A 27314-nucleotide genomic window follows, 5' to 3' on the forward strand; every position below is an offset into this window, starting at 1 on the left:
AATAAGATATTATGAATTTAAAGGTTGAATTATTTGTTCTGGAATATTCCGTAGAGATTTTGTCGACCTTGACCTATTTTGGCAGATGCTCTTCACAAAAATGAGGCCGTTTTTGGCACCGACCAATATTTTGTGGTGTGGAATCTGTCAACTGTAAATATGGCCTTCATATATATATATAACGGTTACCTGACATTTTCATTGTCAAAAATTTCACAGAGTAATAAAGCGTTTGTAGTTCAAGCAGGTGTTCGTTTCTCTATCACGAAAAGTGTAAAACTGCATGTGTTTTTGGTACTAAATGTTGCAGCAGATATTGTTAAAGATGTTTAGTTATGAGTTGTTATGAGTCATCCTCTCATTAAAAAATTATAAATAGTAGTTTATCATTATTTTTTAATACAATTAATTGCATTGATAGTATTTTTTATATTATTTTACTTCATGATATTTGGAATCAAATGACATTTTTATCACACACAAATTTTGAAATCTTGCAGAAAATTATTTAATTATCTTTTAGCAATCAACATAATGATAGACCTAAGGCATATTAAAAATTTTAATTATAGAAAAAGAAATATAAAACTGTCCAATTCATCTATATAAGTTTAATTCTGATTTTCATTATGTTTGATTTTATAGTTGTAGAAAGTGATTAAATTGGAGAACTTTAAAGTTTAGACTTTGGAAAAAATTTTAATGAAGTTGAGAGGACCTAACCTACATTGACTTTCAATGGAAGAACTTCAAAAAATTCATGGATATGATTAAATGGTAGTAAATGGTTAAATAATTACCTCATTAAACAACAATTTTCTATTTTACACTTTATTCAAAGTATTATAACGTACTGTACTATAGCATGTTAAGAAGAAAATATGTTTTATGTAGTTAATGCAAAGGTATGTAAATGTAACACAAATATAGTAGATATGGCAGAAATTACTAAATTTTCAAGCAAAACTCAAAATATAAGAAAATTATTCTTTATTTTTTAAATATTCTAAATTCAAGTATTCTGGAATCTTTTACCCTTGAAGATGATTCAGGAAGACTCAAAAGGATAAGAATATTTAAAGAATTTGTTCAAAGAAAGCATAATTTTCTTATATTTCAAATTTTGCTCAAAGTTTTGGCAATTTCTACTACATTCATCAAATTTGTGTTATCTTTACATATGTATTAATTAAATACATAAACATAGTTTACTTCTTAACATGCTACAATAGATACATTTTAAACAATTTAATAAATTGAACATCTTATATGCTGAAGATAAGGTTGGAAGGCTCATAAGTGCTTGAGTTTTGAGTATGGTAGAACTCTGATTAACCATTGTTCCTCATTACTCAAGGCAAACCCATAAGCAAATACTGTACACTACTTTTCTTATACTGTAATTCATAAAAGAAAGTTTAAAATGATAACATGTATTTTAAAATGATTTGTTTTGTCACCTTCAGTTAACTTCAATGTGAGACAAATTATTTCTATTAAAATGTAACTACAATAATATATTATTGTAGTTACATTTTAATTTTTATTTTTAAAAATATTGTGCATGTACTAGCTGTATAATAAATTATGNTTATGGCACTTCTTACTGTCTGTAGCCATGCATGTGAGTCTCCTATGCTTTCTTCATTTTGGGAGAAGACTAAACAAGAGTGCCAGTCTTTGAGTGATTGGAAATGACAAAATGCCATTGTGTATTGCCATTTACAATAGTTTTTAGTCTTATTACTTATTTGAATTTAGTTAATATGAAGTTTGCATTTTTTATTCCCCTGAACTTCATAATAAAGAGATTTTGCTGTATATGAGTTTTGTATAAATTGCTAAGGCTGGGTTTACACTGGCACAAAAATCACTACAAAGTTGATATGAATTGGCAATTACTTCCTTTTGGGAAATGTTTGACAAGTTCATTAGGAGTTGAGAATATCTTGACTTTTGCTGAACTTTGTTTCATTTGACCAATTGACTTTTCACAGATAGTGTTCGAAACCTCTATAAAGCATTTAAAATATTTATACTGTCCATAGCACATAAAATTAAATGATTTGAATACTATAAATGATTTGAATACTATAAATGATTGATTACAAATGTTTTGTTAACAAGTTTATTCATATCTATTTCTGCCATTGTATACCATTTAAATGTGCCTAGTGTCAACTGATATTTTTTACTATGGTTAGAGTCATCTTTTATATAATTGTCAATCATCATGAGTGCACTAATTTACTTAAATTTTTTATATTATTTTACTTCATGATATTTGGAATCAAATGACATTTTTATCACACACAAATTTTGAAATCTTGCAGAAAATTATTTAATTATCTTTTAGCAATCAACATAATGATAGACCTAAGGCATATTAAAAATTTTAATTATAGAAAAAGAAATATAAAACTGTCCAATTCATCTATATAAGTTTAATTCTGATTTTCATTATGTTTGATTTTATAGTTGTAGAAAGTGATTAAATTGGAGAACTTTAAAGTTTAGACTTTGGAAAAAATTTTAATGAAGTTGAGAGGACCTAACCTACATTGACTTTCAATGGAAGAACTTCAAAAAATTCATGGATATGATTAAATGGTAGTAAATGGTTAAATAATTACCTCATTAAACAACAATTTTCTATTTTACACTTTATTCAAAGTATTATAACGTACTGTACTATAGCATGTTAAGAAGAAAATATGTTTTATGTAGTTAATGCAAAGGTATGTAAATGTAACACAAATATAGTAGATATGGCAGAAATTACTAAATTTTCAAGCAAAACTCAAAATATAAGAAAATTATTCTTTATTTTTTAAATATTCTAAATTCAAGTATTCTGGAATCTTTTACCCTTGAAGATGATTCAGGAAGACTCAAAAGGATAAGAATATTTAAAGAATTTGTTCAAAGAAAGCATAATTTTCTTATATTTCAAATTTTGCTCAAAGTTTTGGCAATTTCTACTACATTCATCAAATTTGTGTTATCTTTACATATGTATTAATTAAATACATAAACATAGTTTACTTCTTAACATGCTACAATAGATACATTTTAAACAATTTAATAAATTGAACATCTTATATGCTGAAGATAAGGTTGGAAGGCTCATAAGTGCTTGAGTTTTGAGTATGGTAGAACTCTGATTAACCATTGTTCCTCATTACTCAAGGCAAACCCATAAGCAAATACTGTACACTACTTTTCTTATACTGTAATTCATAAAAGAAAGTTTAAAATGATAACATGTATTTTAAAATGATTTGTTTTGTCACCTTCAGTTAACTTCAATGTGAGACAAATTATTTCTATTAAAATGTAACTACAATAATATATTATTGTAGTTACATTTTAATTTTTATTTTTAAAAATATTGTGCATGTACTAGCTGTATAATAAATTATGCAAAAAATGTCCTTATATATTTTTAAAATTTATTCAAGTGAAAAAGAAGCCTAAAAGTACTATACCATATAAATCTTTTATATTCATAACTTTTAATTTGAAATGGCTGTGGTCATTTGAGTTTTCGGTTATCTGAGGTAGCATTACCTTGCATAATCTGGGATTTACTACATTTAAAGAATTCACTTCAATTAAACTTATATTTACATAAACAAAACTATGTAAAGGTCATAAAAATGAAGTGATTTAATAAAATAATTTAAAACAAGTCAACATAAAACAATTCAATAAATTATTTTTAACAGATATTTGGTTATCTTCTGGAGAAGACTTTGCAATTCTTATAGTGCCAATAACATCAAAATAATTGTACTTTTAATACATGGACATTTAATTTTTTAAGTTATTAATAAGAATTTGTTATATATTTAGTTACAGTACATTTAATTTTTTGAATTATAATTTTATAGGATAGTACAGTTAAGGCAGAAAATAATATGTTGGATTATTATGAATGCATATCTTAATTTAAATACTTGTATATGAAATAAGTTATACTACAAAAAATAATAATTTCAAATAGTACTTTTATAAAAGTTTCCAGAAATAATTTCCTAGCAATAACACACTTTGAGGTCTTTCATCATTTTGTGATATGCAATACAAATTAGCAATAAAATAATTTATCATCAATATACAGTCTGACTGTATATTGATAGGTTGAATAGATAAATAGCTTTAGTTAGTCTTCATAAGTGTGTTTTAACTGTTTTAATATAAGTGCATTAATGTTTGATTTTTCTAAAGACTTGTTTCTTCTTTTCATATTTAGAATGTACAGTAATTGTGACTATTCCAGAGTTTTGGGAATTTATTTACCAGTTTTGAAGATGTGAAAATTAAATTTATTTACAAATGGAAGCATGCAAGATAAATAAGAGAAGTAAGTAGCTATCATTTCTGATTGTAACACTTTATTTTTAAATAAATACTGAATAGATAACATTTTTACAAATTAAGACTTCTTTGAATGTCCCATACAAAACAGATACATATATGTTTACAAACAGTTAACTGAGAGCTCTGTGCACAGACAGGTTTGATACACACAACTGTACAGTGTCTATGGTAATGTTTCTAAATACAACAGCGGCCAGAGATTGAACTCCTTAGACAGTTATTCACAAATGCATTAAACACAGCGTTTATTAAACAGCTTTTATTGTCTTGTTAGGACACCGACTTACCATATCAAAACCAAAAACAATTTTAAAAAATTAAATTAAAAAGTAAATTGACACTTTGTTTTTTATTTACTTTGGTTGACCCTGTAATATAATACCCAATTTTCATGATAAAAAATAAGGATCAAGGAATTTTTTAAATTAAAACAACATATTTATATAACTTATTATATAAGGAAACAAAACAAATGAGCTTACTGTGATGAGAAACTTAAAGCAACTCCACACAGTCATAAACTAGACTATTTTACCCTGCCAGCTTTAATTTTTTCTAGAATATAGCTACCGGCTGGTATAAGGTAGCTTTGCTTTGCTGCAAGTACGGTTTTTATCTAATCCAACAGATGGTGACTAAAATGGGAAATTTGGCAAAAACAATGACATGGTATGGCTCCACTCCCACTCTTTGGTTTCAAATAAACTCAAAATATGTTTATAAATATATTAATTAATCTCTTAAAGGTCTTAGAATATAATTTCCAATTAATATCACAAATATCAGTTAATATTCAAGTATATTGAAAAGAAATAATATCATGCAGTTGGAGAGGTATTAAAATATACAAAAGGTATAAGAGAATAGCAAAACATATTGAGATGTTGAGATAAATTTATGGAACAAGTATATACATGGCCAATTTTACCTAAATATATGGCACAAAAAGGAGAGAGCATGTTTAGTTGTAGTAAAATTTAACATTGTTTCCAAATAAATGAAATTGTAAAAAATCCTGCTTTTAAAAAAATATACAATTTTAGTGACTTCATTGGCAATGTAAATATTTGTTTTGATATACTATATATTAACTATGAGAACATAAATTGAGCTATTGACATAATTTATATAAACATCTGAAAATAAAATTTTTTGTACAAGTTAATTTCTCATTCAGTTTTTACATTTCTCAATAACTGACATTACAAAGACTCGGGTATGTAAAAGTGATACTTTGTTGTTATTTATTATACACAAATTCTAAAGAAAGAACTCAAACTATGTGCTGTAATATAATAGTAAACTAATATTTATAATAATGAATTTCAGTCAGATTTGTACTTCTGATATTTATATGGCAATTTACTAAGTAGTTAAATTTTTGCAAAGATTATTTAATTAAAAATTTTTCAAATCAAATTCAAATGCTCATCCTTTTGCTTTAAAAATATCAATTTTGACGAATGAGTTTTCGAAGTTTTCGAAACCAAATTTTGAGTAAAAGTCAGAATAAGAATTACAGTTATTTAGCAAGTTAGTCTTTTAAATTGACTAGATACGATTTTTTCTTTTTGCACTTTTCTAAATTTTAATCCCTTATAAACGTATACTGGTAATGCTTGGCCAATGAAATGACATTATTGCACTCTTGCTTGTTCCATTTGTATTTTCAGAGAGTTCACAGTTGGTGGATATTTATACATAATATATTAATTTATTTTAACATGCTACAATATAGCATTAAATTATATTGTCTAATACTGTTAGCTATGTAATAGTTTAAATTTTCATTGTTTTAAAATCAGTAAGATTACAAACTAAAAATATAATTCAACATTGATACATAACAATTCTAGGTAAGCTAGTAAACATCTCTTTTATCTTTGGTATATTTATAAATAGTAACGAAATTCTTTTAATCATTTTTAATGTTAAAATAAAATGGCATAAACAAATATGAGAAATATTTATTGTGGCTTAGCCTAAACATGAATCAAAGAAGTAATGTATAAATTTAAACACAATTTTTAAATGAAATTCTAATAATTTTTAATTAAACAAGATATTTTTTTCAATATATTATTGTCATAAATTGAGAGTACTTAAATAATGATGAGAATTTGTAATTTTTATAGAATTAGCTGACAATATCACAGCTTTTACAATTTGCATTCTCTACAAAGAGATGCAAATATATAACTACAAATTTTCAACATTATCATTCACATTTTTTATCTCATTTTCAAATTTTATGTTTTAGAATTAAAAGAATTTAGTTATCTATTTTATCAAAACATATATAATTATAATTACATATATATAAATATATATATTTATATTAAAAGTCACTTGAATGTCTGCAACTTTTAATTCAATAATATCAAACAATATAACTTAGTGGAGTTGTCAGCCATACCTTCAGTTGATACATAGTATTTGAAAACTAAATAAAAATAAAAGGTTTCTATTAAAATAACAAAACTCATTATTTTTGGAAAAGAGCAGCAAAGACCCTAGTTGTTTGACCTACTTAGCCGAATATAAATATTTGGTATGTTTAATGACATCTAAGATCTTTTAGGACATTGATAACAGACCATACATTTAAAAACAAAGAGAAACAAAACAAAACGTACTGCTAGGATATTTTCCGTTGTTTTAAGGCAACATACAACAGCTGCCATTAACAATCACTGCACAATTCGAATGGTTGGTGACTAGAATGCACCCGTAGATCCACTAGATTTGTTAGGTAAAGTCTACGGGTGCTTGCTTAAATAAACAAGTGAATAATGTTTTATGTTATCTGATATAATGACTAGTGAATGAAAATGTGCAACGAAATTATTATACAATAAACATGCTGCACTACAATGAATGATATAGCACATAAATTGTCTTAGTTTGAATATGACAACAAATAAAAATTTCTATGGTCAGAATTGCAGTTCTGTGGAAATACAGTGCAGCCTACGACTCGATGCTACAGGAACTTGCTTTACTTTTTCCTATTTACAATGCTGCATCACAATAATGAGTTCAATGACCATCCGATGAACACCAATGATATTGAAGTCTTCTCTTTATAGAGATTGAAAATGTGAGCAATGAAATCATCAGCAATGAATATGAAACAGAAATAATTAGCCATGCAGCATGAACGTTTTAATGTTTATTTTCGGGAGTGGGTTTGATATCGATCGAACCAGTTCTTGTGGGACTCGGACTTCTTTTCAGTACCGTGCTTCCGGTCACTTGTGTGATTGCTGATGTCCCACCAGTTGTTGCCTGTGTCACGGATGTTGTGCCCACATTTAGATTAGCTGACTGACCACAGACTCGATGATGATTTTCCCAATCTTTGTGTTGACAGAAAGCACCACAGTATCGGGCAACGTTACATCCACTGCATGTTTCATTTGCCTTGCGGCCACAGTTCCAACATGTCTAAGGGAAACAAAGCAATTCAGGATTTTATGATACAATATTTGCAAATTATTTAAAATAAGCAAAATTTATTAGTTAAAACTTTAATTACATTTTATGAAATTATATGAGAATTAATTATCTTAAATTTATAACTTTAATCTTCAAACTATGAATTAAAAGATATGTTAAGCTATAAAAATTTGATAAAACCACGATAACACCTGTTGTTATACTTTTACTTTCCTCACTTTTCATCCGAGATAAACTTTAATAACAATAAATTTTAAAAGACTTTAAAAACTTTACTTTGTGTTATTTTCTTTAGTTTTCTCATAAATGCATTTCGATCTTCTGATCCTCATCAGCATGTTAATACATTTCATAGAACAAATACTTCAATAGAACAAATTGTTCCAAATTTCTTCATTACATTCATTTTCTTATTCATTTTCATTCAATTTCTTCGTTACATTCATTTTCTTATCTGTTTCATCTACTGATGAGGATCAGAAAATTGAAATGCATTTATGAGAAAACTAAAGAAAATAATGTAAAGTAAAGGTTTTAAAGTCTTTTAAAATCAATTTATTGTTATTAAAGTTCTCCTTGGATGAAAAGTCAGGAAAGTAAAAGGATAACAACGATTTTATTGTGGTTTTATCAAATTTTTATATTTTTAATATAATTTACAAAAATATCTGACTTAGGAAAATTTATTCTTATCTTTTTAATTTACCAAACTTTTTTAATAGATTTCATATATTAAGCTATTTTCAAATTCATCTATGAAACACCAATTTTAATGTAATGTGCCTAATTTAAAATATTTTAAACTTAACTATACTTATACTTTAAACTACAAGAATGTTTTACCTGCTATTTAAAAGTGCCATATTTAATTTCATCAATTATTAAATTTATTTATAATATAAAAATCAAAATATAGCTTTTATTTTTTACCTCTGTGGAATCTTCCTGTTGATTAATTGCTGCTAAAGCTTCTTCAGCCGCCTGACGCCTAGCTTCACTCAGCAGCCGTTCCATCTTTGCTCTTTCGACAGCCACTAGTTCACTGGCTTTAGTTTCTGCCACCGACACCGCTTTTTGGAACTCCGCAACCGCCTGCCTTTTCACTTCATTTACGGCTTCTTCCGGAGGTGCAAGAAGAGGTGGTTGTCTCTGGATGAGTGGTAGTTTCATCATTGTTTCAGCTGCTAAAAGATTAAATAAACAAATCAGCCTCTAAACATTAAATAATTTTCATTGACTTCTATGACATATACTAAGTATGTATATTTTATCAAATAAGTATTTTATTATATATGTATAATTATAATAAAATTAAAGATAATTTCTGAACCTAGAATTCTATATCACCAAATTTAGATTGTTAAAATTAATTAAGCTCATTGATAAAAAAAAAGTTATGCATAGAGATAGAATTGTCTAATTACTGCAAAACATTGCATGCAAATATATCTCAGACTGCTTTCTAAACAATTACAATTGTAGTCCAATTGCACACCAGGTAATGCAACCAGTCCCTTAAAATTTCCCAGTATCCTATAAAAGGCTTGCAGAGGTTCACACCTTTGCAAGCCTTTTATATCTTTAAAGTCTTAGAAATTTTTTGATGTACCTGCTGTTTGGAGGTCTTCAAATGCCAGACATGCCTGTACAATGCAATAAAAGACATTATTCACAATTGATGGAGTTTGACAAAGACCACGTCATCAGGCTGGAAGTAAGATGGCTGTTTTGCCAACCTCTCACCATGTACGTTCCTCTGTCCTGACTGTAAGAAGATGTTGAAGCAGTGGATACATCAGGCAGACCCTGGATGCTCTAGGCAGATCACCAGGAGAAAAGATCACCTGATCATATGACAAAAACAAACACTTGTAATGGCAGTTTTGTCCATCATCCAAAGATTGGTAGAAGCATTGCCACAGGATCCTATCTCTTTAGATACCATTAGCAGAGGAAAATTTGTACATATAGCATTTAGCAGAGGAAAATTTGTACATATGACTACTACTAAATGTCCTACTATTAGCAACCCAACATCACTGGCTTCATTTGCAGCAGGGCCTTTATGGAAAAGTATAGACTGCTAAAGACTGCCTGACTTTAGTGATGAATCTCAGTTCTGTTTGGGAATGGATGACCATCATGTTAGTGAAGTGGGCCATTCAGTGCTTCATTCCCACCTTTACTATTGACAGGTACAGTGTCTCCACTGTTGACACATGCTGGTCTGAGGAGCTATCTCATATGACAATCAATCATCTCTGGTAATAGTGCAAAGGACATTGATAACACAGCTCACATTAAGGAAATCTTGCACCCTTGCATTGCCTTTCATGGCATGACTGTAAACAGACATTTTCCAGCAAGATAATGCTTGATCACACACATCTAGGGTTTGCCAGGAACGTCTTTGTCATTTTACCATACTTGCTTGTCCTGCCCAGCCTTCAGATTTTCTCCCATCAAGCATTTATGGGACCAAATGTGATGCCAGCTTAGGCCATCTATGAATGAGAAGGATCTGGAATGGCAGTTGCAACATCTGTAAACAAATCTGATGCAGAGTAGCATACAGTGCAAGTGTGTTTCCATTTTAGACCTTATTGTTGAATATTTTTTGCCAAGAGAAGGTTTTACAATGTTCCTTTAAATTGTACTGTTGCTCGACAGGAAATTGTCACATTGCCATGGTATTGTAATGACTTATTACCATCATCATTACATTTGATTCTAATACCTCCTTCTTGATGCATAACTTTTCTGTCAATAAATGTATTTTAAATTATCCTACACAAACAAAATTATTATAATGAATATCATTACCAATTCAATGATTACAGAATTACATTGTAATACTTGTTGTTAATAACTAACTTTTAATAACTAAGTAACTGAATACCCAATACTAAACTGATATAATATTGTGAACATTACAGTTTGATAAAAGTATTTTTATTAAATCAAAACTGATGAGTATTTTGCAATGGATTTTTTTGTCAATTTTTACAAATTGAATATTTTTTAATTAAATATCTTTAATTCTACATTCTTCTAAATACTGATAAAATAAAACAAGTTGTATATATGAAGGTAGGATTTTTTACAATTATCTGCTTGGAGTAGCATTTTGAACAGATTTTGTTTTCTATAATTTAAAGAAAAATTGTTCAAGTTTTATTTATATTTCTTAATAATTGGCATCTTAAATTTAATTCATTCAGATGTAATTTTAATAATGTGAAAGATTGCATCTTTATAATGAACTGTTTTGAAAGTTTTACATTAAAGAGAGTGTGAAACCTTTCATTCATTATTAATGAGTTTTATATTTAGTGCATTTAACATTTCATACTGAGAGAGTAACAGGGAGATAATATGTATGTTTTGAATAAGCAAAATTTCCAATTATTTTCTAAAATGAGTTAATGGTTTTGCAAAGAGAAATGCATGAATATAGATTTATTTAGACTATGAAGTTTAAATATCTAAATTAAAATTAAAAAATTTTGCAATTTTCTGAACTACAGAACTGTTTTCTGAGATTTAAATTACTAATTATCTTTAAATTTTCATTTTAAAATTTGTGGAACATTCAGTTACAAGAATACATTACTGTAAGACCATGTCTTAATCTGTTCTAAGCATAACTTTAGTAATATAAATAACTTAAAATACAAAAGATACAAAAGATTGTTCTGTAATTTTTAAAATAAAATATTCCAAGATTGTTTCTAAGGTTTTTTGAACAATCATCAAGTTAGAATGCATCAGTTATTAATTTTTCTTCCATATCCATTCTAATGCTTAACTATTAAAGACTTTCTGTATTCTTTCCAATAAATTTATTGGTATTTTCAGTGTTACCACATATCAGAAAGATATCAGACATGATAAATCTTATTTGATGTCAATTTTTCAAAAAAAATTTGTCTTGTCACATGGACAGTTTCATGTTTAGGACTGCTTTAGTTAGAACAGGGTCCTTTTTCATTTCTATTATTCATGTAATATATTTTTCATTGTGATATTGATATATTCTTCTAAGTATATACTTAGTTCAAAAATCTCCCTAATATGTTTTATTTATATTACCATAGCAACAATTAAACACATTGTTATGATAATATGTGCTTGACACTAGATGTTCAAGAATTGTTTTTGAAAGCTTTTTTTGTGATTTAAATCTCAAAAATGGGTGTATAAACATATTAGAAGCTTTGATATTTTTTAATATTTATGATTATATTAAAATATTCATAATTGGCACATTCTCAATTAATTAATAATATACAATATACAATATTCAAGTTGAAATAATAAATCTAAACATGAAATCAAGGTTAAGATCATTTTAAATTAAAATAAATTTTTACAAATACTAAATATATTAATTTGTTGTTGTAAGATGACAAGTTGACTTCTTAACTTAAATCATGTGAAACAACAGCCTTAGGGAATACAAAAGAATGTTGTTCCAACTCTTTGAAAGTCATCTTTGTAATTAATTCAATTGTTTATGATTTATCTACAAATTTAATCCTATACTAACTGAATTCTAACAGTATAGATAAAATACATTTTTATTGCTAATTTTAAAAGTAAAATCACAATTACAAAAAAAGATATATATAACATAACTTTTTTCTTCATATTATATGTGCATTCAGTGCAGCATATATTGGAAAGCAGAAGAGCATTATGTATATATATTTTCAACGTTTTTAAACATTTAAAATTATAATTTTATAACTTGTCTTAAAAGTTTAAAAATGTTGAATATGAATGAATTAATTGAATATAGAAATGAGGATCCCATAAATATTTTCATTATTAAAAATGCCAAAACATATCTAAAAACTAGATTATTTTTTGGCTAAATGAAGTCATTTATTAATGAATTAAATTATGTAATTTGATTAATTCTTGTCTTGTTCAGTTTATAGATGTACTTTGTTTTGGCTGTTAGAGATCAGGTTCTGGTTATATTAAAAAAAATGTTTGCATGTTTAGTATGAATAAAGTTATATAATGAAATGTTTTATAAGCCAATAATATATATTTAAAATTGATATAAAAATTAATTACTTCTGTTGAAAATATCTTTCTGTATTTAGTAATTTCTGTTTTAAATGGAATAAGTACATTTTTCCAATAGAAGAAATTTAAGCTATTTTATTTAAAAACTTTTTATATTTTTAACTATTGGCAAAAAGCTTAATTTTGAGGATAAGGATAAGTCAGTCTTAATGATGATTTTATTTGTTATTAGCATTTACAATATTTTTAAGCTATTTTATTGCTGTTAGAAGAATATCATGGGTATATAACCATAACTTTATTATTGAAAAATTGCAAAATTAAGAATATTCCTATTATGTTCAATGAATTGTAAACAGATACCTAAAATTTTAAATGATTACATAAAATAAGCAAATTTTTGGTTAATTCAATTTTTGTGCTTTTAGCATTTTGTGTGGATAACCCATGACGGTGTACACCCCGTGGAAAATTGCAAAAACAAAAATAAAACTCTTAATCTGCCTCACCATATACCCCGTGCCTCCGGATGACTGTCAAAAGCAAGATAATTACTGGTATGCAGTTTAGAATTTGCCATCTCAAGCATCAAAATATTGCTTTTTCTATTTCCTTATTTCTGTTAACAAATAATTGTAGATATAAATAAACAACCAATCCTAAATATTCTGTAATAATCATATTATTTTCTGGATTTTCCAGACTATAATTTGGTTAAGTATTAATAATTAACAAAAAATAATTTTTTTTAAAAAGTAAGTGAATAGACTGTTGTCTTATACTAACATTGACTAATAATTACAAAAATTTTGAAGTTTTGAATTAAATTTAATTCAAAATAATAATTAACAAAATCAAAAATAAATATGACATTATCTTTTTCTGCTTTATTTTTTAAAGTCTAATGTAGAAATCTATTTACCCGTGTACTCACACCTCTGTAATTCGATTGTAGGTGTTTTATGAACTGTCCCAAATATAAATTAAGTGTAAAAATAAATAAATACAATTATCATTTTTATTTTGTGACTGATTTCATTTGTCCAGTAATAATAGTAAGAGAAGCATTTAAAAAATTAAAGTGGAAATGATTTTATTATGAGCAATTATTTATTGTGATATTGTCACAATGCTGGGCTACAATTTTTAATTTATTTTAAATTTATTTAATTTAACATACAGTATATGCTCTCCACTTCAAATTACTGTTGCCCCTGTACATCATACTTTTCCTTTAACAATACAGTTGTGCCAGTCATCTATTAACTGCTTTCAGGGGAAAAGTTTTTAATTGAAATAATGTTACTTCTGGTTTGCATCAGAAGTTCAAATATAGTTAATTGGGACCTCCTGCCCCTAAGATTTCCATTTCTTGTCTGGGATTTTGTCTATTTAACTCTGTTCTCAAGATTAAGGAAAGACAGATGGATGGACAGATGACAGTGGGAATTTATAATTCTATAGTTTTTTTCAAACTGTAGCCCAATTAGTATTAAAATTATATTCTGTAATTTAAAATTGGCACATCCCCTTTCAAACACAGGTAACCCACAGGTTATCCACACAAAATTACAATAGGTCATTACATATAATTCAAACATACTTTTATCTTAAACTATTTTGTTCAAAAACAACTTTAAATAGTAGAAAATTCTTTAATAGGCTAACATTTTCTACCACTTACAGGTATGTTTTCCAGTTAGTATTATCAAACACTGGCTCCTGGTTTAAAAATATTTTCTATTATCAAAAATTCATTCTTTTTTCCCAAATTCAGCATTATTAAACTAAAACTTTTAAGAAACAAATAATGATTGATTAACACTCTTGTACATGATATTTTCTTAAAGCAAAATTAAGATTATTTCTAGCATATTTATTATGTTATTTTGAATATGCTTTTTATATAGTTTAATGTTATCTGTTTCATGTATTTTTATTAAAACATTGCTTTTTGATGTTAAAACTGAGCTTATTTTGAATGAATACATAAATAAATATAAATATTATCAACTGGCATTATGCAGAAGAACTATTGAAATTTCAAATTTCATTCTTAGTAATAATAATGTTTTAGATTCCAAATTTCTATGAGGATAAAAACGTTTATTAAATTTCATTCAAGTTTAATTAAATTTTCCTTGCATTTATTTAATGTAAGGATATTGATGATAATATGCTCTGAATATACAAAATAATGTTATAGTGTTAGCTATTGCAGTTTTTATTATATTAAATACAGATATATCTTGATTTACAGTGCTTTGCTATGGCACTATTCAATCATATTCTTGTTTATTACTTTTGGCACTTTCCTTGCTCTTAGAAGTTCTGGAGATTTTTCTATTGATTTTATTTTTACTTTTGCATTTTTTAGGTTAGTATGTTTGCATGCTTAATGAAATTAACGATAGTATAAATATATTGTCAGGGTTTTACATGCATTGTCTAGTAAAAAAAAAAGCTGTATTTTGCCTTTTGGTGGTCTGGAACTTAACTCATCATATTATATACAAGAAATGTATATTAATAACTTTTACACATTTCTAACTAAAAATTTTGAAGTTAAGCAACATATAGGATCTTAATTATTTGAAGATATGTGTTTACTTGATACCCTTATGATAGATAATATGTGACATTGCCAAATGATATGCCGTATTTTATCAGACTATATTTTAAGAGTACTGTACTTTAATAGTTAGAAACAAAGCAATTTATCCAGAGGTACAGTAGATGGTTATGCTGTCATTTCCTGGAGAATTTAATAATTAGAAATAAATTAATTTAGACTTCTTATAATAAGCAAAACTTGGCACCATGTTTATTATCTGTCTTTTTCTTAAAGTCTCTAATTGAGGAAACCAAACACGAATAGATTTATTGGAAACATTTTCTACTCTATGGAGTCAGTTTCTAAGTAGCTCCTAAGTACACAAGAAAATTCAATATTTTTTAACTCTGACATTATAAGATTACTTACAGTAATGCATATTCTATGCAGTGATAAAGACAGTGGATTTCTGTTTTAAGTCTAGAATTTATGCTCTGCAATTAAAGAAGCATGGCAAATATTTTTGTTAAGTTGGTTCTACTACCAGGTCACTTCCTAAAAGAATTAAAGAACACTTTCAGTCAATCAAAACTCTATAATTGGAGATATTCACTTCGGTAACTCGGTGGGCTTATGACGAGATATTTCTGTGGTAAAATCAATATTAATAACAGAATGTGAAAAAGGATTGCCAATCAGAGTTTTAGAACAAGTATATAGCTGCATCTCAATATACCAAATGCAAATTACGCAGCTGACTTCAATGAATGTTGAAATCTGTACTCAACAGAGTGATGTCTCTTGGTTAATCAAAAGGATAAAATTGTTGTCAACTTAATATTTTTTCATTTTTTAATTTAGTTTTTATTAAGATTATTTGTACATCTATTTATTGTATTCTCTAAAATAATCTCTATTTTAAAAACTTAAAAAAGAGAAATTCTATAGATATTATATTCTTTTTAGTCAAATTTTTAAAAATAAAAAGTTCTATCGAAGTTTTATTTGAATTCTCACATTCATTAATATTATTTGTAAAAGAACCTTTTGGCTGAAGTTGACCATATAGAGTCAAAAATGTTTCCAGTAAATCAATTGGGTTTGGTTTTCTCTCCTAGCAGCTTGCAAAAAAACAAAATTAATAAATTTTAGAATATTTTGGAAGAAAAGAATTAGCTCAGAGTGGGACTCTAAGTGTCCACCTATAGACAAATTATTTTACTTCTAATTATTAAAGTAAGCTAAAAAAATATAGCCCAATAAAATCCAGCAGATTGTTTGGCATTGTTAAAGGATTCCCGCATTTTAAATTTACTTTAGTTTTTTATTTAAATGAAAGAAAATTTATTATATATTTATTAATTTTTAAAAATCTTTTTGTAGTTTGTTATAATTTATTTATTTTAAATACAAAATGCATCATTATTATTGCCTTATTGTCCTTATTTCAATTCTTATTATATTTGTCAACTTGGACATAAATTATTAATAGGACTGTTAAACTGGTGTTAGGTATTAACGAAAAATTGAGTAAAAGTTCTTAAAGAAAACAGAATTTCTTTAGGAGGCTCAATAAAGAAATTCTGTTTTTTTTAAGAACTTTTACTCAATTTTGTGTTAATACCTAACACCAGTTTAACAGTCCTATTAATAATTTATGTCCAAATTGACAAATATAATAACAAAATGCATCAATTTAATTTATTAAATATGAAGTATTCTTTGTAGTATTTGTGTTTAATAGTTAAATTATTTTGACCCAATTGAATTTGAATATTTTTGAATGATTCCTTTATTATCCCTGCTCTAAATAAGTTCTCTATTTACATTCAGAAAAGAATGAGCCAGACTAATTGATCAGAATACATATTTTTCTTTTCTGAACAAGGGCTAGCTACTGCTAGCTAGATCACACACTTTTTAGTTGGACTAACTTTTCTGGAAAGGTGAAATGAAGTGCAAATGTTGTTGAATATATGTAGATGTAGAAGTTTATTGTCCTCTTTCTCCTCTTATTAAGTATTTGTTAAAAATTAATTTTTTTATACAAATAAATATTAATGTAAGTTAAATATTAAAAATACTAACTATAAAAGTATTTGGATAAACACCCCAGGCTCCTTTCAGAGTTCAGAGTAGGGTAACCCCTATGAGCGCCTCTGCCCCCATAAAATGACTTGGTACTTAATTTTGCTGGAGTCAGAATCAGCCTACTAAAATTATCAGGAATCGGAGTCGAGTGTTTTTTTAACCAACTTTGCAGCCCTGCATTAAAGTATCGGTTGTTGATGAATTAACATCACAAGAAAAAGAAACAACACAAGGGAGCATAAAAGTTACAGAATATGTTGTAATCTGATCTAATTGTAAGAAAGAATAAAGAAAGTAAATTCAATTTTGTCAATTCATCATGTGTGTGATAATAAGTAGCTATAACATAAACTCTTAGAATAAAGTAATAATGATATGAAGCATCACAGTTTCAAAGATTTTAAAATCTATTTTACAACAAAAATTACTTGACACCATTATACTGCATACTTGTATTATACTTATTATCTACACATACTTATATTGATCAATTTGTATTACTTAAGATAATGAATTCTTTCCAAAATACAGAAGCTTACAGTATAATTTCAGAATGTTTTTAGATTGTACATTTTATTATTTTTTTATTTACTGTATATTTGCTCTAGCAGTATATTTCATTTATTCCCTTTCTTTTCAGAAATTCAAATTTTCTCTCTTTTTGCAATGTCTTTTCTCAGTTTAATTTATTCTAATTACATACACTGAAAATTTAGAAGATCAATTATACTACATTATATGCACTCTTTATTCTTAATTATAAGAGTGTGTTTATATTATATTTAATTAAAATATAATACAAATGAAATATTATACTTCTTTAAAATGTTAGAGAATTTTATGTTTATAAATTGGCATTTAACAAAGATATATATCATTTGTAATGTAAAATTTAATTACAAAATATTAATTGTTGTAATACCAAATGGTTTAACCTCAAATAAATTGCCATAGTATTGATACAGCATTTAATCTGTAAAAAAATTCTTTAGTCTATCCTATATATACATACATACATATATATTTTATTTTGTTTTATGTGATTTCTATTTTCTATCACTTAAAAGCAGTATTGATGAATATAACAAGAATTATTAAAATTTAAGCTTTAAATATTTTCATTATTCCTTATTTTATAATGTTTCAACATCATATGACAGTTTTTAAATATTATTCTAGTTGCTGTGTGGTATTATATGACTTAAAATTTTTCTATATCCAATATTCCTGAACACAAAATCTTATATTTTTCTAAACAGATTTCAATATATAAATGAATGTTCTCTAGATTACAAATTTAATTTTGGTGCATGAGAAAAAAACTTTTTAACATGGCAATAACATTTGACAGGAAAGTGGGTTACTTGTATTTAAAATTGTTTTTAAATTATTTTTAATTAAAATATTGAACAGTTTTCAGTAATATACTTTGATTTACTGAAAACAGTAAACATTAACATTGCTGATATGAAATCTTTATTTGGATTTTTATAATTATAAAAGAAGAATCTGTTTTAATTCATATAATAGCAGAGATTTATTAATGATATGTACATACATGTGTATAAATATTCAAACATAGCTCTTTTGTTAAATTAATAATGATTAAAATATTTTTAAAAATTTGAATAATTATTTTTTTGTTTGTCTCTTAAATTTAAATGTACTAATATTATCAAAATCCAAATTTCAAATGTCACTTTACCTGCTCGTCTCCTGACTTCACAAACTCTCTCTTCTGCCGTTTTGTACTGAGCCATGATGTCACTTGTCCTCTTTTTGATGTCAAAGTCCATTCCATCCAAATGTCTTCTCCCCCAAGAAATGTAATCTTGTCTTTCCGTCTGGCTCCGATGCTGGAGAATGGCCAGGGCTCGTTTTGTTTTTTCGACCATGCCCAGAATGCAGTTTAGCATCTAAAATATTTCATCAATTTTTTTCAGTGTTAGCATATATTTTATAAAAAAAAAGATTTAATGGATATAAAGTAGTTTACTGAGAGACTATGTGTAATTTCTTATAATAATTGACATAGCTTTTCCACTTCTAGAAGCACCATTGAATGATTGTTTATTTGTCTAAACATTTTTGGCATCTTTTATCTTCAACAGAAACCCTTCAAACTTCACATAAACAGTTGAAATTTACTAACTTTATCATATAAGTAATTCTTTGGTGTTTAAAATTATGAGCTTACATTGTCCAAGTTGAATAGTTTGCATTATATAATAGGCACTTAGTTAAGAAATAACAGTAATAAAGAATCCAGAGTCGTAATTTTGTAATTAAAATAATAAATTTTAATTATCAATGTGAAATTTGAGAATTTTTGAAGAATATAAAAAACATTTAAACAAATGAACAATCTTACTAGAAGTGAGAAAAGCTTTAGCAGATATAGCAACCCTTTGGAGGCATAAAAAATATAATATTTGCAATCTAAAAAGAAAAACTATTGAATTATAGTAGCAGATGGAGTATATTCCATGTATTAGATTTATAGAATAAGTTTTGCAAAGTACATTTGTAAAATACATTTTACATATATATGGTATACTGTCCTATATTTTGAAAATTATATTTGAAAAGCACCTGTAATGTTAACTATGCATTGCTAGAAATAATTTAAAATAATTTATAAATTGTAAATTTAGAGATTCATATGGAATGTAATTTATCAATTTATAATTTGCATGTAATTTATAAATTATAAATTAGAAGAATTTGAATAATTGAAATTAACTAGTTTCAAAATCAAAAATAAATTGTAAGAATTAAATTTTATTGATTATAATCTCAATTTTTTTCATTGAATTTCTCTAAATTTTATGGGACTAGAAGTTTATATAAAATAACATAATACAATTATAAACTGAATGGGCACAAAGAAAAATTGGCAATAGTTTATTGATTCACTGATTATTATAGATTTAAAATTATATATTTAATATTTATGTATAGTTAATCAATCATCAAACATGTTTATATTAAGTAGACAAAGATACTTCCTCTATATATTAAAATTAATAAATTTACTCATCACGAAATGCTAAACCATTTATAAGATGTAACGTTAATGAAAGTGCTTACATCAAAGATAATTTCAATATTTTTTCATATAAATATAATATTAACAAACCGTTCAGGTAACTAGTAAAGAAAAAGTTACATTTAATTATATTTTTGTCTTAAATATATTACTTTATATAATTTTATTTTAAATCATTAATAATGAGTTTAAACATTTAAACAAAAAAAATAAATAAAAGAAATTTTTGTAATATAGAAGAATTTGTAAAGAAAATAAATAATTATATAAATCTATTAGATGTTTACATGAATTCTATATAATATTTTTTTTTTATAAGTCTAGACAGAAATTATAATTCTGATAATGTGAAAAGAAAAATTTAAACACCAATCATTAAAATTAGTCTGCTGTTTTGAATTTATTTGACAGTTGTGAAATAATAATATAGTTCTTTATGTGCAAAAATATGTTTGTTCAAAAGGTTTTAATCAATTAATAATAGAGTCGGTTTAAATGCCTAACGTCTATTTGATTTTCGGTTTACTAATAATCCAATTTTTCATAAATTTATTGCTTAATCTTTTAATAAGTGAATTCTATATTATATGCACCTGCAGTTTTTGAAACATGCTGATATGCGAATTTATATTTAACAAATATGATGCAATCCTGTCAAGTATTTCAAGTTGGCTAATTGTCTTGAATTTATATTCTTAATTTCTGTTATAAATAAAAACTATATTGCATTGGATCATTAACAAAAAAAAAAAAAAACAAAATTGAATAATTAACTTATTAAGTAATTTTAATTCTGTTTTGGAAAATGAAGTATTTACATTATATAAAAACAAAAATCTGAAATAAATTTTATTAGGATTTGTGATTATAATTTTTAAAAAAATGCTAAGTGAGAAAATCTTATGAAAATCTTATGAAAATCATAGAATAATTCAAAATAAAATTTGGAATTGTCCAAATAAATTTTATTAAAAACATTGTCTCATAAATAAGTTGATTCTGGAGTTTAATTAAAAAGTATTTATGTTTTGAGAATTAAAACAATAAATGAATTTGTTTTTGAAATAATTTTTATTTAAAAATTAAGCATTTGAACTTATATATAAGCCATTAAGAGAATGAAGATTGTAATTTCTACATAATAGAAACAGGAATATTATACATATGTATAATTTATATGTTCTATATGTTGCTATAGTTCTATATCATGCTTAACTGTTAAATAAATGTTTATAAGCTAAAAATGGTCAAATATTTGACTGAAAACATTTCTTTTGTTTAATAAAAAATGTTAGCTTTCTGAAATAAAAGTAGTTTGATTTATTAATAGTAAAAACCAGAAATTCTTGAAATCAGTTAGCTGGTTTTGAATGTTGTATGCCTAACTGGTTTCACACTTCTTTTAATAAATTCAGTAGCGTTAATGTTTTGTTATTGAATTTTTTTAAAATCAATAATAACTAAATATTTTATAGTTAAAATTAATGAAGCACCACAGTAAATATTAGCCATGATTCATGAATATATATGTAACATGTATTACTCCTACCAGAAAGGTCAGCATTTCTTTGAAGCTGGTAAATGCTGGAATCTAAGTATTTAACAAATAGTATCAATATTTAAAAACTTATCATTTTAAAATTAATTCACACTAATTAATTTACTAGTTTTCACATTAATTTTAATTTTCAAATTTAAATGTGAATGATACTTGGCATTATTTTAAAAATGTTCTGGATGGATGATGTGCATAAGGGGCCATTTTAACAGTTGGGAACACTAGGTATGTGCCTAGTGCCCTGAAAATGGAAAATCCATAGCTCAAGAAGATACATAAAAAAATATTAATACTGTTTTATAAAAATATACAGAAGTAGCATTCTGTACTGTGGTCTAGCACCCACTGTACCAATATCATGCTGTCAACAGTAGTGGGAGGGAAGATTGAAGTGCCAGAGGGGGCCAAAATACCTGAAATCCTAGGGGTCTAGCTAAGGGTTGTTACAGCCCCGAGTGTACAAGTTGTAACATTATAATGAAATTTTCTGGTAGAGCATCATTTATGCAAAATTATCTTAAATCACAAGCATCAACTAAAAGTAAAAATAATCAACACAATGATACTGATTTTATGCAAGGTCTAAACCAGTTTTCAGGTTTTGCTAAAATTGTGGTTTCACAAAAACCAGTTTTTTTGCCAGTACTGGTTTGGGTTTGCATATACATATATAAACATACAGTAACTAATATACTATTTCATTAAGTATATTCTTCAAATCATTTCTTTTCTTGTGAAAATTATCATCAAAATCAACTAAAAGCTCAAAAGAAAAAATAAATATGATAATTACAGTTATATAATGGATGATATATTTATATCATCATTTATACTTTTATATATGTGAAGTTAGCTAATTGTAATCTAACACTGTAAAGTTTTGTAATGTGAGAACATGTCTTGAAAACACCATGGTAAACAGTTTATTAATTACAATAGAAATTATTTTGACTAATGAAAATTATTTCTTACCACAAAAGCTGCAGAATTAACTAGCAAAGTCTTAATCATACATTCAAAATTTAATTATAGTTTACTTCAAGAAAGTTTGTGTAAAAATCTCATTTTTTTTTAATTTACTAATCTAATACAAAATATTGATCACAATGTAATTAAAAATGCACCAAAAAAACTTATAATTTAAAAATCATACAATAGATCTGAAACTCATATTTTAGTACATTTGGTAAGAAAAAAAATTAATAATTATAAATTGTATGAGTTTCCAAAGATAATTTTTTTATATAATAAATTAACAATCAATCTTGCCAATGTGACTTTTAAATTAAAAATTCATTATAGATGAATAGATGTATCATTTATTATTTATATGTAAAAAAAAATAGTTAGAAATGAATCACGGAGACAGTTTAATTGCAAATTATCATCCTTTTTTTCTGATTCGTAAGATGAAAAACCTACACCTTTTATAATCCTAGCTTTGCAATGCAAAGATTTCCAAATTCCAATTGTTACAATTAGTCATTAAATATACAGCATGTTTTAAAGTTGAAGTGTTATCTAAAAACTTATAAATATAAATACTGCATTATTGTAAGTCAGTTTGAGAAAATTTAGTTTTTTCCTAAAAATCAATTAATAGTCTCAAAAGTGGGCCAATACTACAGTTACAAATTACAAGAAATTTTTAATTACGAATATAATAAAAGTTTTGTATTAATTTTTAAAATTTTATAATAATATCTTTATAATGAAGAAATCATCCGCATGATAAATAGGCATTTAAATATTGGTTAATTTACATTAATGGAAGATGTTTGCTTTTAAACTAATGAAGTGTTTTATCGAGCTTAATACGAAATTTACCTCAATTCTTTTGTCTCTATACAGATTTTAATTAACGAGAAGATTTTTGGTCATTGTTGACCATCTTTGGAGAAACTATTCAATTTTGTTTTTTGAATTTAATTAAAATTCAGAATTTTATCAAAATTCTTTCACGATTTATTTGTTTAGTATTTACTTAAACTAGATTCATCCAGGCTTTATGATTCGCCATTTTAATTGTATCAGATTTAATGAAACTATTAAGCTCATGGTTTACCTTTTAAAAAAACATTTACTTTATATTTTTCTCTGCTCTAATGAGCATAAACATTTTTCGTTCTTTAAAATTTTTAAAAAATTTAAATTTTTAAATAAATATTTATAAAATTAATTTATTTGAATATTGTTTATGAAAAAATAATAAATTGATATAATTTTATAGAAATTTGATTTATTTAAAACTTTATTTTAATATTTTTTTCCAAATATCTTACTATTCAGTAAATAATTAAATAAGATGAAGAAAGAACAAAATAAATGTCAGAAAGACAGTATTTAACACAATATATATCAAAACATAAGTAATATATTTTAACAAATTAATTCTTACTGTGTGAATATTTTTCCATTCATCTTCCATATCCCTCTCCTCATTATAGTCTCTATGTAAAGTACCTATATGAAAAATACAAATATTATTATTTACATAATCTAATGATGATATGTTAAAGAAACATCCATATTATATAAAAGATTTGAAAATCACTGAGTATATGATAATGTCTTAATAGTTTTATAATGAAAATTTAATTTTTTCACCTAATTAAATGATAATAATTAACAGTTAATTAATGAATATTAAGGTTATGAGAACAAATTGCTCACAGAACAAAATGCAAAGTTATTGTTTACGATATTATGCAGAACAATGCAAGATTAGTCATCACAACTTGCATGTTTTGAGAAAGATGCATGTTAAGAATCTCCTAGTTGTCAATGTATACATTTTTTTCTTACTTTTTTGAAAAAATAAATCTGTTTATATTTAAAACAAAAGAAAAAAAATAAAGGAAATAATGAGTTAAATTAAATATTCATAATATTACAGGAATAAATTGATTTTTCTCTCAGAAGTTTGACTTTTAAGGTTTAAAATATAAATTTATTGTCTTAAAATATTTTTTTTTTGTGAACTTTGTTCTATGATTAAAATCTTATCATTGCTTTTCTTCTACTAAAATATAATAAATATGAAAAATCTAAATTTATAAAATTTATATAACAGAATTTTAAATTAGCATTAATTTCTGTTATATACATTTATAATATATATTTTATATATGTTCGATGTGTGTGTGTGTGTGTATATATATATATGCATATTACATACACACATACATTTATAAATGATTTCTAATGCTTGAATTTTGTTTTTCTATAAAATTTGGCTTTATTAAAATACTTAAACTTTTGATATTATATAAATAAAATTTTACTAATAAATTTTTTATTTTTAGTTATAAATAATCTTAAACATTAATACACTTACAATTTTGATAAAGTATTAATTTACATGCATTCAATTCTATTGTTTATTATAGTTTGTTTAATTTTTCACTCAGAACAATTTAAATATATACTAGTAATTAATGTAATCTTAAATATTTATAAAAATAAATTTAAAATGTTCTTTTATATTAAGTTAAACACACAATAGAATTAATAAAGGTAAGTGCAAATAGAGAAATTCATGCAGTGCAGTTAATCTTTTTAATCTGAATGAACAATTTATTACTTATACAAAGTAGATTGAAAAAGAAAATTTACAAAATACCACAAAAAAAAAATGAAACACTTGAGAGTAAAGCAAAAAATAACAGAAATTTGATTTTTTTTAAATATTCAGAAAAATATTATTAATATATACCTATTATTGACAGATGTTAAAAAGGGGGAAAAAGAAACCGTGCAAACTAACCATAATATGGTCTATACAACTCACGCTCATAACGTTCATAACGTTCGTAACGATCCCTTTCCCTCTCTCTGTACACGACGGACGGGTCGTCGAAACGGAAGCTCATTCCAACTGGTCCGTGGTTGGGACCGGCTGCAGGACTCATTCTCGATCCTAGCGTTGGACTGGGTAGAGGCTGGTGTCTCTTGGCTGGAGGCGGTCCGTCTCCTCCACCGTCCGAGTAGCCATTCTCACGACTCCGCCTGTTTGATAAAAAAAAAAATTGTCTTGGATAAAGAAACGATCACAATTTTTAATTGAGACTTTGCAAAAGAAAAATATTAAATTATTGAAACACATTAATAATCATAGTTTGAAGAAATCATTAAAATAAGTGGCCGAATGTTTCTCACAGTAAAGTCCTCCGATCGAAAAAACAATAACGTGGAACCCCGGCCCGCGACATTTCACGCTCGACGTCTTTTGTATTGGCCGTTTTTCTCTTTGCGATTATAGAAATGCTAACAAAGTTTAATTAGACATTTCCATTAAGTAGATCTTACACTTGTTAAATGGCACTTATTACCATCTGTTCAATAATTTAAAATTTTATACTTTCCTCAATTTTAATATCATGTAAACAAATTTTGGCATGTATGAATAATGATGTGGAAAATACAAAATAGCAGTCACCTAAAAATTTGTGGCAAGCTTTGGGAGAAAGTAATTGGAATTCTGCCAGAGAAAAAGCATCAAACATTTTGTTCTTCAAGAAATGACAGATTACTCGGAGTAGATGCTTTAGCCATGCAACAATAACTGGATCAGTGTGAAATAAAAAAGTAAAAAAAGAAAAAAGTATTCTTCCAATTTCTCTCCAACAATTTAAATACACGGTAAATCTAAAAAGCTTAAAACAAGTGAAAGTTCCATACATAATGTTTAGTTTGTTTTGATGTATCCTGTCTGTATAGAACCTGTAAATTTTCTAAATTGCCTGTAATGTTCAAATATTCCAACTGCAGTGCATTAACTTAATTGCATGAATGTTGTTGCTACCAAATGTAACAAACGTTACCCCCACAAAGAAAGAGCACATAAAATAACCAGTCCTTTTCAAGGTGATACAGGCCAGATGACTTAGGGCACCTGGAAATTTTTGTCTTGTATTAGCATCATTCTTTTACTGAATATTGTTAGATTAACAACCTGTCAGAAAAACTTCTGGAGTAAATCCAGTAGGAAAACTTACATAAAAAGAGAAACTCTTCCCGTTTAACTTAGCCGGTAACGTCATCCGTCGCACCACGCGGGGTGACCCGGAGAGGGGCGACGGATCAGAATGCTGGCAGCGGAATGGCATTCTGCCTCAAATAAGTAAATTCGGTAAATTTTTAAAGAACAGATACGTTATGCATTGGGATAAAATATTCATCGT

General features: G+C 26.1%; 1 protein-coding gene across 1 annotated transcript in view; it reads right to left on the minus strand.

The window, feature by feature from the left end:
* Positions 1-4278: 4278 nt before the first annotated feature.
* Positions 4279-27314, minus strand: part of LOC111629387 (protein CBFA2T1-like) — an 80557-nt gene continuing 57521 nt past the window's right edge. The window contains exons 13-17 of the mRNA XM_023373282.1: positions 25898-26139; positions 24530-24594; positions 19230-19440; positions 8773-9026; positions 4279-7830 (exon numbers count right to left, since the gene is read on the minus strand). Of these exons, the coding sequence (XP_023229050.1) occupies positions 7549-7830; positions 8773-9026; positions 19230-19440; positions 24530-24594; positions 25898-26139 (1054 nt within the window). The 3' untranslated portion in view covers positions 4279-7548. The remainder of the gene's footprint in view (positions 7831-8772; positions 9027-19229; positions 19441-24529; positions 24595-25897; positions 26140-27314) is intronic.

The sequence above is a fragment of the Centruroides sculpturatus genome, unplaced genomic scaffold (genome assembly GCF_000671375.1).
Source record: "Centruroides sculpturatus isolate CEXI.00-Female unplaced genomic scaffold, Cexi_2.0 scaffold621, whole genome shotgun sequence".
NCBI classification, from domain to species: domain Eukaryota; kingdom Metazoa; phylum Arthropoda; class Arachnida; order Scorpiones; family Buthidae; genus Centruroides; species Centruroides sculpturatus.